General features: G+C 46.0%; 1 protein-coding gene and 1 pseudogene across 1 annotated transcript; both read left to right on the top strand.

Moving 5' to 3' along the window:
• Positions 1-6,245: 6,245 nt before the first annotated feature.
• LOC119922628 lies at positions 6,246-10,936 on the top strand (annotated as a pseudogene).
• A 4,529-nt stretch (positions 10,937-15,465) lies between these two features.
• On the top strand, positions 15,466-18,067 carry LOC119922627 (olfactory receptor 14A2-like). Its single transcript, XM_038742345.1, has 3 exons — positions 15,466-15,483; positions 16,799-16,966; positions 17,429-18,067. The coding sequence occupies exons 1-3, from the start codon at positions 15,466-15,468 to the stop codon at positions 18,065-18,067; spliced, it is 825 nt and encodes a 274-aa protein (XP_038598273.1).
• The last annotated feature ends 1,461 nt before the right edge of the window (positions 18,068-19,528 follow it).

Below are 19,528 nucleotides of genomic sequence, written 5' to 3'. Positions count from 1 at the left end.
CCCTTGCCTCACTGCCCTGGAACCAGACATTATAAGTGACCGACGGATCTGTCTTAGGCTCACTGGCAGCCCCCTTTTTCTTGTTCCTCAGATCCCCTCGAGGACCAGGCAATCTGAGCCTGAGGTCTATGTGGAGACTGCTCCCTCCCCGCTGTGAGCATCCTTGAGCTGTAGAGAAAAGGAGGCCAACTCAGATCAGCACAGCCCAGACGACCCCACCACTGCACGTCTCCTGGTGAGTTCAGAACCTGAATCAACGAATAACATTGTCATCGACCCCTTGCCCCTCACATCCACAAAGAGACCCTGCTCTGTCCGACCCTCAAACTCAGAACAGAGAGTGCCGGGTCAGACCAAGGGGATGGATTGAGAATCCATCATTCAAGCAAACGTTCACTGTCCCAGGGTGCTGTTGGGTGAATTGTGGGGGGCTGAGAAGCCCCTCCAGGAACTTCAGAGAGCCTATGCCCCTACACCTGTCTCTAACTGTTTCTGGAAGAACCCCACTTAGCCCATTCCAGGATAAATTTCAATCCCCAAATCGGATCCCAGGTTGTGTATGTATCCTGCCCTACCTTCTCCGGTGTTCCATCTTGGATGTCAGGAAGCAGCATAGCCTAGGGAAAGAACATGGCCCTAGGAGTCAGAGAACCTGGTTTCCAATATCATCTCCACTACTTTTCTGCTGAGTGACCTTGGGCAAATCACCTAACATCTCAGTACGTCGGTTTCTGCATCTGTAATATGGGGATTGAATCTTCCTCTGTCAGACTTGGATTGTGAGCCTCCAGTGGGTGGAGACTGTATAATAATAATAATAATGGCATTTACTAAGTGCTTACTATTTGCAAAGCACTATTTTAAGCGCTGAGGGGTTTACGAGGTGATTCGGTGGTCCCACGGGGGGATCGCAGTCTCAATCTCCATTACCTTGTATCTGCCCCAGTGTTTAGCACAGTGCCAGGCACATAGTAAAGACATAGCAACCTTGGTGTCATCCTCGACTCCGCTCTCTCGTTCACCCCTCACATCCAAGCCGTCAACAAAACCTGCCGGTCTCAGCTCCGCAACATTGCCAAGATCCGCCCTTTCCTCTCCATCCAAGCCGCTACCCTGCTCGTTCAAGCTCTTATCCTATCCCGTCTGGACTACTGCATCAGCCTCCTCTCTGGTCTCCCATCCTCGTGTCTCTCCCCACTTCAATCCATACTTCATGCCGCTGCCCGGATTGTCATTGTCCAGAAACGCTCGGGGCATGTTGCTCCCCTCCTCAAAAATCTCCAGTGGCTACCAATCAACTTACGGATCAGGCAAAAACTCCTCACCCTCGACTTCAAGGTTGTCCATCACCTCGCCCCCTCCTACCTCACCTCCCTTCTCTCCTTCTACAGCCCAGCCCGCATCCTCCGCTCCTCTGCCACTAATCTCCTCACCGTGCCTCGTTCTCACCAGTCCCACAATCGACCCCCGGCCCACATCATCCCCCTGGCCTGGAATGCCCTCCCTTCCAACATCCGCTAAACTAGCTCTCTTCCTCCCTTCCAGGCCCTACTGAGAGCTCACCTCTTCCAGGAGGCCTTCCCAGACCGAGCCCCCTCCTTCCTCTCTCTCTCGTCCCCCTCTCCATCCCCCCGTAGTACCTCCTTCCCTTCCCACAGGACCTGTATATATGTATATATGCTTGTATATATTTATTACTCTATTTATTTATTTCACTTGTACATATCTATTCTATTTATTTTGTTTTGTTAATATGTTTGGTTTTGTTCTCTGTCTCCCCCTTCTTGACTGTGAGCCCACTGTTGGGTAGGGACTGTCTCTATATGTTGCCAACTTGTACTTCCCAAGCGCTTAGTACAGTGCTCTGCACACAGTAAGCGCTCAATAAATACTATTGATTGATTGATAGCAAAGACAGCTCTTTCTGTGTGCAGCTCTTTCTGTTGAGAAGAACCGGGAGCTGGAGCTGGAGGACACGAAGTCAAAATGTTGGAATTGACTGTCATAAATCATCTTTCCCAGACTTCTACCTCTTGACTAAAGTCTAGAGAGTGGTGGCTGCCTTTGATGGGAGAGGAAAGCACTGTCAGTTTCATCCTGGAAGTTCTAGACTGGAAGCTTCCTCTCTAGACTGTAAGTTCCTTTTAAGCAGGGAATGTGTCTACCAACTCTGTTATATTGTATTCTTCCAAACGACTAGCACAGTTCTCTGCACATAGTAAGCAATAAATACCAACAATGATGGTGAGTATTTTTTCATCCCTTAGAGAAGCAGCGTGGCTTAGTGGAAAGAGCAAGGGCTTTCTAGTCAGAGGTCATGAGTTCTAATTCGACCCCGCCATTTGTCAGCTGTTTGACTTTGGGCACGTTACTTAACTTCTCTGTGCCTCAGGTTCCTCATCTGTAAAATAGGGATTAAGACTGTGAGCCCCATGTGGGACAAGCTGATTACCCTGTATCTCCCCTAGTGCTTAAAACAGGGCTTGGCCCATAGTAAGCACTTAACAAATACTATTATTATTATTATTATTATTATTATCATGATCACTACCTTTTACTTTTCATGGTAGAAATAAATCAATATATCAGTGCTATTCATTGAGCACTTACTACATATAGAAACCAGTCCTAAGTGTGCAGGAGAGTATGCTAGAACAGAATTGGTAATAATAATAATTATTATTATGGCATTTGTTAAGTGCCTACTATGTGCCAAGTACCGTTCTAAGCACTGGGGTAGATACCAGGTAATCAGGTTATCCCACATGGAGCTCAGGTTCTTAATCCCCACTTTACAGACGAGATCACAGCGGCACAGAGACGTTAAATGGCTTGCCCAAGGTTACAAGGTTAGTGGCTTGCCCGAGAAGCAGCGTGGCTCAGTGGAAAGAGCACGGGCTTTGGAGTCAGAGGTCGTGGATTCAAACCCCGGCTCCGTCAATTGTCAGCTGTGGGACTTTGGGCAAGTCACTTAACTTTTCTGTGCCTCAGTTACCTCATCTGTAAAATGGGTATTAAGACTGTGAGCCGCCACCGTGGGACATCCTGATCACCTTGTAACCTCCCCAGCGCTTAGAACAGTGTTTTACACATAGTAAGCACTTAATAAATGTCATTATTATTATTATCATCATTATTACACAGCAAACAAGTGGCGGAACGGGGTAGATAAGTTCCTTTCCCACATCAGGTTTGCAGTCAAGAGAGGGGGAGAGAGAGATACTAATATAAATAAGTAATTTATGTATAAGTTTCCTCCCTCCCCACTCTTCAAACCTCTTCAATGCGTTCCCATTCTTCTCCACAATCAAAACGAGACACCATCTTTATCTCTCTCCCTCTTACCAATCACACTCTTCTTCCACTAAAAGCCCCAGCTTGCATTCTTTGTACATAATCAGCTCACTTGGCCTATTTTATTAATAATAATAACGATAATAATAGCGGTATTTGTTTAGCACTCACTAAGTGCCAACCACATTTCTAAATTTGGGGGGAGAAACAAGATAACTGGCTTGGACACAGTCCCTGTCCCACATATGGCTCCCAGTTTTAAACCCCATTTTTCAGATGAAGAAACTGAGGCACAGAGATGTGAAGTGACTTGCCCAAAGTCACGGAACGGACGGGTAGTGGTCCTTCTGACTCCCAGGCACGTTCTCTATCCACTAGGCCACCCTGCTTCTTCTTTCTTACTTTTATCCCCAGGTTCACACACTTTTTATCCCCAAGTTCACACACTTTCATCAGAACTCTTCCCACTTCAAAGCTGCCAGACCTATGGTACTTGGTAAACACTTACTATGTCCCAGGAAATGTGTTAAGTCCTGGGGTAGATGATACAAGATAATGAGTTTGGACAGCCTAAATTCGAAGGACAGCAGAAAGGTGGTGAAGCCAGGATTCATTCATTCATTCAATCATATTTCCTGAGAGCTTACTTTGTGCAGAGCACTGTACAAACTGCTTGGGAGGGTACACTACAACAATATACAGACATATTCCCTGCCCACAACAAGCTTATGGCCTAGAGTGGGGGGGAGACAGTCATCATACAAATAAATGAATTATAGATATGTACATAAGTAATGTTTGGTTGGGAGTGGGGAAGAACAAAAGAGCAAGTCAGGGTGATGCAGAAGAGAGGGGGTTAAAGTGATAGGGGGTGCTTAGTCTGGGAAGGGCTCTTGGAGGAGATGTGCCTTCAATAAGGCTTTAAAGGGGAAGAGAGTAATTGACTGTAGGGTTTGAGGAGGGGGGAAGTTCCAAGCCAGAGGCAGGACGTGGGCTGGTGGCCACCTGTGAGACAGGTGAGACCCAACCACAGTGAGAAGGTTAGCACTAGAGGAGCGAAGTGTGCAGGCTAAGTTGTAATAGGAGAGTAGCAAGGTGAGATAGGAGGGGGCAAGATGACGGAGTGCTTTAAAGTCAATAGTGAGGTGTTTCTGTTTGATTCAGAGTTGGATGGGCAGCCACTGGAGTTTCTTGAGGAGTGGTGTGGCATGTCTTGAAGATTTCTGTAGAAAAATTATCCGGGCTGCAGAGTGAATTATGGACTGGAGTGGGAAGTGGCAGGACTTAGGGAGGACAGTATGGAAGCTGATGAAGTAATGCGGGCAGGATAGGATGAGTGATTGCATTAACGTGGTAGAAGTTTGGATGGAGAATAAAGGGCAGATTTTTGCAATGTTGTGAAGGTGAGACCAACAGGATTTAGTGATGTACTGAATATGTGGGTTGACTGAAAAAGAGGACTCAAGGATAATGCCAAGACTATGGGCTTGTGAGCCAGGAAGAATTCATTCATTCAGTCGTATTCATTGAGCACTTACTGTGTGCACTGCACGGTAATAAGCACTTGGAAAGTACAATTCGGCAAGATATAAAGTCCCTACCCAACAACGTGATGGTGGAGCCATCTACACTGATGAAAAGTTCAGGGGGAGGACAGGGTTTGGGTGGGAACGCAAGGCGGTCTGTTTTGAACATGTTAATCTTGAGGCGGTGGGAGGACATTCAAGTCTTCTAGACTGTGAGCCCACTGCTGGGTAGGGACTGTATCTATATGTTGCCAACTTGTACTTCCCAAGTGCTTAGTACAGTGCTTTGCACACAGTAAGCGCTCAATAAATACGATTGAATTGAATGAATTCAAGTAGAGATGTCTTGAAGGCAAGAGGAACTGTGAGACTGAAGAGAGATAGAGAGAGAGACCAGAGCTGGAGATATAGATTTCGGTATCACCTGCATAGAGGTGGTTGTTGAAGCCATAGGAACAAATGAATCCTCCAACGGAGTAAATGGAGAATAGATGGGGATTAGAGGGCGGGTCCTCTGAACCCCAAGCCTGAGATCTTTCAACTAGGCCACGCTGCTTTTCTTGACCCAAGTCCTTTCTTAAACACCTAGAACGCCCTCCCTCAAATCCGCCAAACAATCACACTTCCCTCCTTCAAAGCCCTACTGAAGGCTCATCTCCTCCTAGAGGCCTTCTCAGACTAGGATCCCCTTTTCCTCAGCTCCCCCTCCCCTCCGAGTCGCCCCGACCTCTTCCTTTTGCTCTACCCCCGCTCCCCACCCTACAGAACTTGTGTATATATGTACATATCTATAATTCTATTTATTTATATTAATGCCTGTTTTCTTGTTTTGATTTCTGTCTCCTCCTTCTAGACTGTAAGCCCTGTGTAGGCAGGGATTGTCTCTCTTTATTTCGGAATTGTACTTTCCAAACGTTTCATACAGTGATCTGCACATTGTAAGCGCTGAATAATTACTATCGAATGAATGAATGAGAAGTTGAGAAATAGTATGTTTTCAAATTGAGCATCCAGCTGGAATTTTAAATGAACTCCAATCATCCACATTCTCATTTCCTGTTCCCAGGAAATCCAAGTAGAAAATGGCCAATGTCTCCATGGTGATGGAATTCCTCCTGCTGGGGTTCTCAGATGTCCGGGAGCTGCAGCTGGTCACTGCTGCGCTGTTTCTTGTTCTACCTGGTGGCCCTGACAGGGAATCTCCTTATCGTCACCATCACCACCCTTGACCAGCGCCTCCACATTCCCATGTACTTTTTCCTCAGGCACCTGTCCCTCTTAGATCTCTGCTACATCACCGCCACCGTCCCCAAGTCCATCCTCAATTCCTTGACCAACAGCAGACCCATCTCCTTCCTGTGGTGTACTACACAAGTGTTTTTATTGATTCTTTTTGGTGGTTCAGAGGTTTTCATCCTTACAGCGATGTTCTATGACTGCTACGCAGCCATCTGCTGCCCCTTGCGCTATGACATCATCATGAACCGAGAGGTTTGTGCGAAGATGGCCGTCTCCTCCTGGCTCAACGGGAGTCTCTACTCCCTGATGCACACGGCCACCATCTTTTCCTCCCACTTCTGTGCTCCTTGCATCATCCACTAGTTCTTTTGTGAACTACCCCAGTTGCTCAAACTCATGTGCCCTGAAGAGGCCAGAGCAGAGGTCTGTGTTATTGTCCTCAGTGTTATTTTGTGTTTGGGCTGCTTTGTATCCATCCTCGTGTCTTATGTCCACATCTTCTTGGCGGTGCTGAAGATGCCATCGTCCACCGAGGGCCGAAACAAAGCCATCTCCACGTGCCTGCCTCACCTCGCTGTGGTCTCTCTGTATATTTTCACGAGTGCATTTGCCTATCTGAAGCCACCCTCATCCTCCCCATCGACGCTGGACCTGCTGGTGTCCGTGTTCTACGGAGTACTGCCCCCCAACCTGAACCCCCTCATCTACAGCCTGGGGAACCGGGACATGAAGCCTGCCCTGGGGAAGATCTTCTCTTTCCACTTCATTTCTGGGGTGCACTGATTCTCTCTCTTTGCTGTGGATGTTTACAGAGAGCTCTCTTTCAGGGAGGGCTTGGCCAAACTGCTCCTCGGTACAGGGCTTTCTCTTTCAATCCTCGCCTCACTGTCCTGCCCCCCCCCCCCCCATTCCCTCCCTGGCTTCCTAACCCTCTAGACAGTCAGAGCTCAATAAATGCCATTGACTAAGTGACTAAGTGATCAATACATTTACTGATTATGGGAGTACAGTGCAGCAGAATTGTTAGACAGGTTCCCTGCCCACAGGAAGCTGACAGTAGAGAGAGTAAGACTCGTTATGGGCAGGGAACATACCGGCTAGTTCTGTACTGTATTGTAGTCTCCCAAGCACTTAGGACAGTGCTCTCCACATAGCAAGCACTCAGTAAATACCATTTAAATAAAAGATCGTCTGAGAGAAGAATATTATTGGACATTTGACAAGGAAGTCAGGCTAAGCCGAAATCCTGAAAACGATCGTAGAAGTAATAATATTTATTAAGCACTTACCGTGTTCAGGGCACTATACTAAGCACTGGGAGAGAATAAACACATGGGAATTAGATATGGTTCCCTCCCCAGGGGGTGTTCACAATATAAGATCTCTCATTATACAGGGGAAACCGTAGCCGTGGAAGTTACCAAACGATCATTTGAGGGTCTTATTTTGTTTTGTCTTATTTTTATGGTAGTTGTTCACACTTAATATGTGTCAAGCCCTGGTCTATGCGCTGGGTTAGATACAAGCTCATTAATGGCAGAGCGTTGGCATTGGTTGTGGTATTAATGACACCAATTGGAACAGTGCCCAGCATTTAGAACAATACCAAGTGCTTAGAGCAGTGCCTGGCATATAGTAAGCGCTTAACAACTACCATAAAATAATAAAAAAGTACATCGGAGCCATTTTCTAGTTCCTTTGGCTATTAGGTCCGGGACCTAATAATGATCGTATTTGTTACGTGCCTATGTGTCAAGCACGGCCTCTAAAACACCAGTGATTAGGTGCAGTGAGTAGCCAGGCATTAGAGGAGTGAAGTGTTCTGGGAGATGAGTCAGGAATGGTAGGAGGGAGCAACCTCCCTTCTCTATACTCTACGCTCAGGGGATGCAGTGTGGCTTAGTGGATAGAGCCCGGGCCTGGGAGGCTAAAGGACCTGGGGTCTCGTCCTGCCTCCACCATTTCTCTGCCTTGTGACCTTGGGCAAGTCACTCAACCTTTCTTTGTCTCAGTCACCTCATCTGTAAAATGGGGTTTGGGACTGTGAGCCACATGCAGGACATGGACAGTGCCCAAACTGATTACCTTTCATTTACTCCAATGCCTAGAATAGTGCTTAGCACATAATAGGAACTTAACACATAACTTTAAAAAAAGCTCACTGTGGACAGGGTATGTGTCTGCCAAGCCTGTTGTATTTTCTCTCCTGAGTGATTAATATTCTGCTCTGCAATTTATTTATTTATATTAAAGTTGTCTCCCCTTCTAGACCATAAGCTCATTGTGGACAGGGAAAGTGTCTGTTTATGGTTGTATTATACTCTCCCGAGGGCTTAGTACAGTGAGCACACAGTAAGCACTTAATCAATACGATTGAATGAATGATTGAATGAATGATTGAAGAGGAAGCAGCATGGCTTAGTGGAATGGGCATGGGCCTAGGAGTCAGAGAATGTGTGTTCTAATCCCAGCTCTGCCAATCACCTGGTAGGTGACCTTGAGCAAGTTACTTATCTTCTCTGAGCCTCAGTTTCCTCATCTGTAAAATGAGCGTTCAATACCTGTTCTCTCGCCTGTTCTCTCACAGTCTAGTAGGCGAGAGAACAGGGACTGTGAGTCCCAAGCGTGGCAAGGACTGTGAATGTCCGGATGCATTAATTCAACCATATTTATTGAGTGTTTTCTGTGTTCAGAGCACTGTACTAAGCGCTTGGGAAGTACTAATAGGCAACATATAGAGATGGTCCCTACCCAACAACGGGCTCACAGTTTAGAAGGTGGAGACAGACAACAAAACAAAACAAGTAGATAGGTGTCAATACCATCAGAATAAATACAATCATAGCTATATACATATCATTGACAAAATAGAGTTATAAATTTTTACAAATGAATAAAGCAATAAATATGTACAAATATATACAAATGCCATGGGGTGGGGAATTTGTATCTACCACAGTAGTTTGGCACAAAGCTCTCTGTGGGCAGGGACCTTCTCTACCACCTCTGCTACATTGTACTGTCCCAAGTGCTTAGTAAAGTGTTCTGCACACAGTGGATGCTCAATAAATACCACCGATTGATTAAGTAACCAATACCACAATTAAAATTAGCAGTAGCAAAAATGTAGCTGGATGAAAAATAGCTGAATAAATCATTAAATAAAATATGAAAATATGCATAAGTGTATAAGTGCTAAGATTAGGAATGCCATCTATACTAAGCAATGGGCTGGAGAGGTTGGAGTCCCGTGAACTAATCAGGGGAGGATTTATGAGGAAGAGGGATATGACACTGGGGAGAGTTGTAGTGTTGGATTGGGATGTGGGGAGGAAGGCGATCAGACTATTAAAGTCCTCTAAAACAATCTGGAGGACTGAGTGAGAAGCAATAATCCTCTCCTACAAAATGGGGTTCCTTATCGGAAAAGTGGGTTTCAATTCTGTTCTCCCTCCTACTTAGACTGTGAGCCCCACGTGGGACAGGGACTGCATCCAACGTGATTAACTTGTATTTGCCCCAGGCTTAGACCAGTGCTTGGTATTCAATTCAGTAATTTTTATTGAGTGCTTAGTGTGTTCGAGCACTGTGCTAAGCACTTGGGAGTGTACAATGAAACAATGAACAGGCACATTCCCTGCCCACAACAAGCTTGTGATCTAGATGGGGATGTAATAAAGGCTTAAGACACATGGTAAGTACTTAGCAAATAACATTATCAACATCAAAATAGATTGAAATCATCAGATTGGGCACAGTCCCTTTCCCACATGGAACTCACAGTCTAAAGAGGAAGGGGAATAGGTAATGTAAGGCACCGAAAACCAAGATCATCAAGTGGAACCAGTAACTCTTGCATCAGGCAAAAACATCCCTATAAATATCCCCCAGGTCTACTCCCTCTATCCCCCTCCTATTTAGACTGTTAGTTCCATGTGGGAAAGGGACTGTGTCCAATCTGATGATTTCTAACTATCCTTGTGATTAGTAAAGAATATAGTAAGTTCTTAGCAAATATCACTTTCATTATTAAGGGAGGAATCTAGTCTCACTGGACTATAGGACAGAGTGTTCCTATTGTTCCTCCTCCTTTAACCCTTTTCCATTCTCTGTTCCCTCTCGTTTTTTTGTCATGGTATTTGTTAAATGCTTACTATGTGTTTGTCACTGTATTAAGCACTAGGGTCGATACAAGCTAACCATGTCCCACACGAGCTCACAGTTATAATCTTCATTTCACAGATGAGGTAACCGAGTCCCTGAGAAGAGATGTGACTTGCCCAAGGTCACACAGCAGACAAGTGGTGGAGCCAAGATTGGAATCCAGGACCTCTGACTCCCAGGCCCGTGTTCTTCCCACTGGACCATGCTGCTTCTCTAATTAAGCACTTACTATATGCCAAGCACTATACTTAGGGCTGGTGTAGATACAAGCTAATCAGGCTATGAACCCCATGAGGGCCAGGAGCCCTTTCTAATTCTCACTGGTGTATTCTTTACGGTATTTGGTAAGTCCTTACTATGTACCAGGCTATGCACTGAGCACTGGGTATATACAAATTAACAACCTGACCCACATGGGGCTCATAATCTTAATTCCCATTTCACAGATGAAGTACCTGAAGCACAGAGAAGTGAAGTGACTTGTCCAAAGCCACACAGCTGACAAGTGGTGGAGCCAGAATTAGTACCCAAATCCTCTGACTCTCAGGCCCATGCTCTTCCCACTAGGCAAGACTGCTATTCTGCCCCAACACTTAGCATACTGCTTGGCATACAGTAAGTGCTTTAATAAATACTCTGAGCACATATCCATTAGCCACTACTGATTGGGCTTTCGACCAAACAGACCCCTCATTCCTCCAGAATCCGACTAACGACCAGCTTCCAGGACCCTCTGTATCCTCCTTTTTAAATGGCATTTGTAAAGGCTTTTCTATTTGCCAGGCACTGTATTAAGTGCTGAGGTAGATACAAGCTAATCAGGTTGAACACAATCCACAATTCTGGCACTTTCCACTAGGCCATGATGCATCTCAGTAATAAAACTTCTCATGCTATGAGCTACTTTAATAAAGATTAAGTACTAGTTTAATGTTAATGTTAAAGACCATAGCACAAAGTGGAATTTCATATTCTTTTCCCATGGTTTCTGGAATAAATCCTAATTTATAACATGTAGTTACAAAAGAAAATCAACTGCAAGGTTAATTATGGTCAACTTGGATATTTTGATGTTGATAATGCCATTTGCTAAGTACTTGGCTTCACAGACTCCATACTCTCCTGGTTCTCCTCTTATCTCTCCGGCCATTCATTCTCAGTCTCTTTTGCAGACTCCTCCTCCCCCCCCCCCCATCCCTCAAGGGTCAGTTCCTCAAGGGTCAGTTCTTGGTCCCCTTCTGTTCTCGATCTACACTCACTTCCTTGATGACCTCATTCGCTCCCATGGCTTCGACTATCATCTCTAAACTGATGACACCCAAATCTACATCTCTGCCCCTGCTCTCTCTCCCTCCCTCCAGGATCGTATCTCCTCCTGCCTTCGGGACATCTCCATCTGGATGTCTGTCCGCCACCTAAAACTCATCAAGTCCAAGACTGAACTCCTTGTCTTCCCTCCCAATCCCTGCCCTCTCCCTGACTTTCCCATCACTGTTGACGGCACTACCATCCTTCCCGTCTCACAAGCCCGCAGCCTTGGTGTTATCCTTGACTCCGCTCTCTCGTTCACCCCTCACATCCAAGCCGTCACCAAAACCTGCCGATCTCACCTCCGCAACATTGCCATGATCCGTCCTTTCCTCTCCAAGCAAATCGCTACCCTGCTCGTTCAAGCTCTCATCCTATCCCGTCTGGATTACTGTATCAGCCTCCTCTCCGATCTCCCATCCTCCTGTCTCTCCCCACTTCAATCCATACTTCACGCCGCTGCCCAGATTGTCTTTGTCCAGAAACGCTCTGGGCATGTTACTCCCCTCCTCAAAAATCTCTAGTGGCTATCAATCAACCTATGCATCAGGCAGAAACTCCTCACCCTCGGCTTCAAGGCTCTCCATCACCTCGCCCTGTCCTACCTCACCTCCCTTCTGTCCTTCTACAGCCCAGCCCGTACTCTCTGTTCCTCTGCCGCTAATCCCCTCACCATGCCTCGTTCTCGCCTGTCCCGCCGTCGACCCCCGGCCCACATACTCCCCCTGGCCTGGAATGCCCTTCCTCCCCACATCTGCCAAGCTAGCTCTCTTCCTCCCTTCAAAGCCCTACCGAGAGCTCACTTCCTGCAGGAGGCCTTCCCAGACTGAGCCACCTCCTCCCCTTCCCCATCCCCCCCGACCTACCTCCTTCCCCTCCTCACAGCACCTGTATGTATGTATATATGTCTGTTCGTATTTATTACTCTATTAATTCATTTTATTTGTACATATTTATTCTATTTATTTTATTTTGTTACTATGTTTTGTTTTGTTCTCTGTCTCCCCCTTCTAGACTGTGAGCCCACTGTTGGGTGGGGACCGTCTTTACATGTTGCCAAGATGTACTTCCCAAGCGCTTAATACAGTGCTCTGCACACAGTAAGCGCTCAATGAATACGATTGAATGAATGAATGAATGAATATTTCGCTCCGCTGTCCAAATCAATTTCCTTAAATGACAGTCAATCTACATCTCCCCACTCCTTTAAAACCTTTAGTGACTGTCTACCCAGCTCCACAAAAACAGAAACTCCTTACCATTACCTTGCCCCCTCGTACCTTACCTCCCTGATTTTTTTTAATGACATTTATTAAGCGCTTACTATATGCAAAGCACTGTTCTAAGCGCTGGGGAGGTTTCAAGGTGATCAGGTTGTCCCGGGGGGAGGGGGGGCTCACAGAATTAATCCCCATTTTACAGATGAGGTAACTGAGGCACAGAGAAGTTGTGTCGTGCACAAAGTCACACAGCTGACAATTGGCAGAGTCGGGATTTGAACACATGACCTCTGACTCCAAAGCCCATGCTCTTTCCACTGAACCACAAAGCTTCTTTACTTGGTTGCCTTTAGTTGATCTAGTTGATTCTCTGCTGATTGCCTACTACAACCGAGCCTGCATATTTTGATTCTCTAATGTTAACCTACTGATTGGTACCTCAATCTCATCTGTCTCACCACTGCTCTCTTGTCCAGATCCTTGCTCTGGCCTGGAACTCCATCCTCCTTCTTATACAATAGACAAACACTCCCTTTTGATGGCATTTGTTAAGTACTTAAAATGTGTCAAGTCTGTACTAAGCGCTGGGGTAGATAAAAGCTAATCAGGTTGGGCACAGTCCATGTCCCACATGAGCTCACCATATTAATCCCCATTTTACAGATGAAGTAATTGAGGCCCAGAGATGTGAAGTGACTTGCCCAAGGTGGCACAGCAGCCTCATATCTGAGCTGGGATTAGAACTAAGGTCCTTCTGACTTCCAGGCCCGTGCTTTTTTCACTATGCCATGCTGATTCCAACTCTCTCCACCTACAAAGCTTTATTAAAATCATGTCTCTTTCAAGAGGCCTCTCCTAGCTAAACCTTCTTTTCCCCTACTTCTTCCCCTTTCTACGTTACTTTGCACTCAGATCTGTATTACTAAAGCACTTGATATTCACTCACAGCTCAGCACCACAGCACTTGGGTACATAACCATAATTTATTTTAATATCTGTCTCCACTTCTAGACTGTAAGCTCTAGGCAGAGAACCTCTCTACCAGCTCTCTTGCATTGTACTCTCCCAAGAGCTTCTCTGCACACAGTAAGTGATCAATCATTTCCACTGATTTATTGATAAGCAGACTTTCCACTCTTAATCAAGGCTCTTGGCTTGATTAAAATGCCCCAGGGCCACATGGGTGCGGGAGGTAACACACGTGGCACAGTCTAAATAACAATAATGATAGCATTTATTAAGCGCTTACTATGTGCAAAACACTGTTCTAAGCGCTGGGGGGTTACAAGGTGATCAGGTTGTCCCACTGGGGGCTCACAGTCTTAATCCCCATTTTACAGATGAGGGAACTGAGGCGCAGAGAAGTGAAGTGACTTGCCCAAAGTCACACAGCTGACAGTTGGTGGAGCCTGGATTTGAACCCATGACCTCTGACTCCTAAGCCCGGGCTATTTCCAGTGAGCCACGCTGCTTCTCCTCAGGGATGATGTCACCAACTGGCTCCAGGGTTTTCCAGGTAACGAGGCCTCTCAGGCAGAGCTCAGAGCTGGTCCTCCTGGGAAACCCCCTCTCCAACTCTGCCCGGAACAGCGGCTGCTTTAAGGGGACCATGATGTCTTAGGGGGAACATTTAGTACAATTTTTCTCACAATGACTTTTCTGTCACAGCCACCTACGTGCCAGAGGAGAAAAGGAGAGGAGAGAATGAATCCAGAATCAGCAGGAACCCCTAGTCCTAGATCATTCCATTGAGTCTGAGTGTGGGGACAGGTGGCAAAAATAGATGAGAAAATGAATCGTCCAATTTCCTCGCCTCAAGGTGATAGTTTTGTTTGGGACATTTATTAAGGATTTACTGTGAGCCAACGGGTGGGGCAGATACAAGATGAACAGAACAGACCTTCTGCCACTCAAGAGCCAAGCAATAGGAGAGCAGGGGTCATATCCCAATTTAATGAAGAAGGAAACCAAGGCCAAGAGAGGTGCAGTGAGGTACTCAAGAACTGCCGATGGCAGAGCTGGTAGCAGAACCCAGGTCCTGTAGTCTTACCACTACCTCATGCTATCTCTAAGAGAGAGATCTCCCCTGAGAAATATCTCAGACAGTTTCTTCGAGATGAATACGGGTTCACCAATTTTCTCGTGGAGAAGATTCCTGCCGTGAACTAGGATCCTATCTTTTATTCATTTTTCACTTGGCAAGCCCGGCAGCAACAGGCTGAATTGTCGATCATCTGGGCCTAACCCTTATGGGTTTGGGAGCACCTAATGCTCCCAAGCCCTGACAGAAAGAAATGGATCTGTCTTTCCCCACCCACTCTCCGAGAATGGAAATTCCCAGACATTGAAGGGAGAATCTATCAGGGCTTGGAACAATTAAAGCTTTTATTTGTGGGAGAACAAGTAGATGTATTGCTGTATTGTACTTTCCCTAGCGCTTAGTACAGTGCTCTGCACAAAATAAGCCCTCAGTGCCCTAACGCTTGAGTGAATGAATGAATATGTGTGTGTGTATGTGTGTGTGTGCGTTTCTGTGTCTGTGTGCAAGGTAGTTAGTGTTTTTGTGTGTCTGTGCAAACACATGAATGTATTTATGTGATTAATAGGAGGTGTTTACCTTTGAGAATGCATCTGTGAGATCCTGTGTTTAAAACTATGTGTGTATGAGTTGACATTATGTTTGCATATATGTAGGATTGTGAACAGAGGAGGACATGAAGAAGTATGCAACTGTAAGTGTTTATCTGTATTCACACAAGATTATATCAGTGAATGTTTATATATATATATATATATATATGAGTTTAGGTGTGTGCATGTATATGGAAAGGAGGCAGAGCACACTAGTAGAAAGGACCCAGGCCTCCTTTTTTAATGGTATTTGTTAAACGCTCACTATGTGCCAAGTACTGGATTAAGTTCGGGATTTAGGTAGTAACGTAGGACACAATCTCCATTTTACAGAGGAGGGAACTGAAACCCAAAGAAGTTAAATGATTTGCCCAAGGTCACACAGCAGACAGGTGGGGGAGCAGGGATTGGAACCCAGATACTTCTGATTGCCAGGCACGTGTTCTATCCACTGAGCCATGCTGATTCCAACCCCAGCCTTGCCACTGACATAGTATATGGCTTTAGGAGAGTCACTTTACCTCTGGGGTGTGGGTTTCTGCATTCTTAAAAAGGAGAATAGATTCAAACACTTAGTACAGTGCATTGCACATAGTAAGTGTTCAATAAATACGATTGAATGAATGCCTGCTCTCTGCAACTCTTAGATCGTGAACCTTGAGTGTGACAGGCAATGTGTCCAATCTGATTACCCGGCACCAACCCCAGCTACATGTCAACAGATTATTTTGTACTGTATTCTCCAAAGCACTTGATACAGAGCTCTGCATAAATTAAGTGCTTAATAAATGCCATTGATTAATTGATATACTAAAGTTTTATATTCAAGAACAAAGGTGAGCACGTGGGATTTTAGGTATCCCTGATGGTTCTATGGATTTCCAGACATTTGCCAATACACCTTTTGTGTAAGCCACAGTCATGCATAAAATTCCTTACAATGTGTACTATCACAGAACTTCAGCGATGCACACAAAAATGGTAATTTCAGAAATGCAGAAGCAGCTTAGTGGAAGAGCACAGGCCTGGGAGTCAGAAGACCTGGATTCTACTCCCAGCTCTGTCAAATGCTTGCTGTGTGGCCTTGGGCAAGTCACTTCACTTCTCTGTGCCGCAGCCCTCTTGTTCTCCCTCCTACTTGGACTATGAGCCCCATGTGGGAAAGGGACTGTGTCCAACATGATTAGCTTGTTTCTACCCCAGTGCTTAGAACAGTGTTTGACACATAGTAAGTGCTTAACAAAGACCATAAAAATGTATTTCCCGAGCAGGTTACCAAGGGACTTCAGATCCCTTTCTACAGCTCCAAAGCCTTGCTGGATCCCTGTGAAATCTGAGTGCTGATTTTGGGGAGCAGAAGCTGAGATAAAGGAAGGTTGGTTGCTGAATCTACAAGTGGTTTTTTGTTTCTTTCAGATTCCTTTCTGTAAATTATGCCCCTTCTCTGAGACTCCTTGGACAGTCCACAGATTCTCCCAGAACGTGACCAACATAACCACTGTGACCGAATTCTTCCTGCTGTGGTTCTCAGACATCCGGGAGCTGCAGCTGGCCCACTCCACGCTGTTCCTCCAGGTCTATCTGGTGGCCCTGATGGGGAATCTCCTCATCGTTGCAGTCACCACCCTCGACCGACGCCTATACTCCCCCATGTACGTCTTCCCCAGGAACCTCTCCTTTGTAGATTTTAGAGAAGCAGCGTGGATCAGTGGAAAGCACCCGGGCTTGGGAGTCAGAGGTCATGGGTTCTAATCCCGGCTCTGCCACATGTTTGCTGTGTGAACATGGGCAAGTCACTCAACTTCTCTGAGCCTCAGTTACCTCATCTGTAAAATGGGAATTAAGACTGTTTAACCCCTGCGTGGGACAACCTGATCACCTTGTATCCTCCCCACAAGTGCTTATAACAGTGCTTTGTACATATTAAGCGCTTCACAAATGCTATCATCATCAGCATCATCAGCATCTCTGCCTCATCTCCGTCACCGCCTCCAAGTCCATCCGACTCAAACGTGATCCATCTCTTTCCCGGGCTGCGTAGCTTAGGTCTTGTTGGTGATTTTGTTAGTTGGTGCGGAACTGCTCATCCTCACGCTAATGTTCTACAACCGCTACGTGGTTATCTGCCTCCCACTGTGCTATAATGTCACCATAAACCGAGAGACCTGTTTAAAGATGGCCACTTCCTCCTGGATCGGCGGGGGTATATTTGGGGTGATGTACACGGCGGGGCCATTCTCCCTGCGCTTCTGTGGGTTGCCTGTTGCTCCACAATTCTTCTGTGATGCCCCTTCCTTGCTGATGGTCTCATGTTCTGAGACTCACGTGGTTTTTAATTTCAGCTTGGCCTCTGGGTTTGTTTGTTCTTCATTCTCCTCTGTCTCCTTCGTCACCTTGTATATCCGCATCTTCTGGGCCGAGCTGAGGATGCCTGCCACCGAGGGCCGGGGAAAGGCCTTCTCTACCTGCTTACCCCACCTCACTATCGTCACTGTTTTTCTCTTTACGGCTTCGGTTGCCTTTCTTAAACCTCCCTCAGACTCCCCCTCAGCCGTGGACCTGCTGGTGTCCCTGCTCTACACCACGGTAACGCCCCTCCCTGAACCCCCTAATCTACAGCCTGAGGAAAAGAATCTTGAAGGCTGCCCTGGAGAAGGTCCTGAGTGGGGGATCCATTCCCTCTGAGACGCAGTGTGGCCTAGTGGATAAAGCATTGGCCTGGGAGTCAGACTCATCTGGGTTCTAATCCTGCCTCCGCCGCGGATCTGTTGTGTGACCTTGGGTGAGTCACTTAACTTCTCTGTGCCTCATTCAATCATCTGTAAAATGAGGATTAAGACTGGGAGCTCTTTATGGGACAGTGACTGTGTCCAACCTGATTAACCTCATCAACTGGTACCTTGTTCTTGGCAAAGAGTAAGAGCTTAACAAATACCATGAACATTTTTAAAAAAAGTCCCCTGCTCTTTATTCTGACACTGATCTGCGTGATATTTATTAGCTGCTCAGACCATTGCCAGTTGTGGGGGTTTGAACCAGTAATGAGATTCATCAGACTTACTAAGCGGACTGAGGTAAATAGGTTTTTCATCCATTCAATTGTTTTATGAAGCACTTACTATGTGCAGAGCACTGTACTAAGTGCTAGAGAGACTACAATATAACAATAGACATATTGTCTGCCCACAATGAGCTTACAATCTAGAGGAGAGAGCGACATTAATATAAATAAATAAATTACAGATATGTACCCAAATGTTATGGGGCAAAGGGAGGGAGGGGATGAATAAAAGGAGCAGGTCAGACACAGAAGGGAGTGGGAGAAGAGGAAAGGAGGGAAGGGAGTGGTAGAAGGCCTCTGGGAGGAGATGTGCCTTCAGTAAGGCTTTGAAGAGTGTTTTTACTTTCTCTTGTGACTACTTTTCCTTTTTTCTCCCACATGTACCCTCCCCCTTCCTGGCTTCCAGTCTCCGTGTTTGCTTTACTTCTTTTATAGTATTTGTTAAGTGCTTAATAGGTGTCAAACGCTGTTCTAAACACTGGGGAAGGCACAAGTCAATTAGGGTGGACACAGTGCCTGTCCCCCTTGGAGTTCACAGTATAAGTAGTGAACTGAGGCACAGAGTAGTTATGTGAGTTGTCCAAGGTCACATAGAAAGCAATTGGCAGAGCTGGATCAGAACCCATCTCCTTTGACTCCCAGGACCATGCTCTTTCACCCTGAATAGTGGTGGACATTCACCCAGTTTAATACTGGATATTCCAGATCTCATTTGGCCTGTCTCCTGTCCCGTGGGGAGACAACGGTGATGAAGATGGACATATCCCAATGGGAATGGACAAGGGAGAAGCCCTGGGATTTAAGGGATGGAGGGGACAGCAGAGCAGAACAAGGATGGTTGTCCCCCTCCCCCACCAATCTCCCTATCACCTCTCTACATTGAAACTCTTCTCTGCTGTGGGGTTCCCCACCGTCTCGCAATCTGGAACCTACCATCAGACTGAATCCAGGTATCTGGGGGAGGCAGGGGAATTTCTGATTAGTCCTCATGTATATATGTCCTCCCAATTCATTTATTTTAACATTGATATAAATATTCTTATATGCATCTCAATATTTAGAGTGTAAGCTTCCTGTCAGCAGAA

The sequence above is a fragment of the Tachyglossus aculeatus genome, unplaced genomic scaffold (genome assembly GCF_015852505.1).
Source record: "Tachyglossus aculeatus isolate mTacAcu1 unplaced genomic scaffold, mTacAcu1.pri scaffold_115_arrow_ctg1, whole genome shotgun sequence".
Lineage (NCBI taxonomy): Eukaryota > Metazoa > Chordata > Mammalia > Monotremata > Tachyglossidae > Tachyglossus > Tachyglossus aculeatus.
This window is presented reverse-complemented; position numbering and strand designations above follow the sequence as displayed.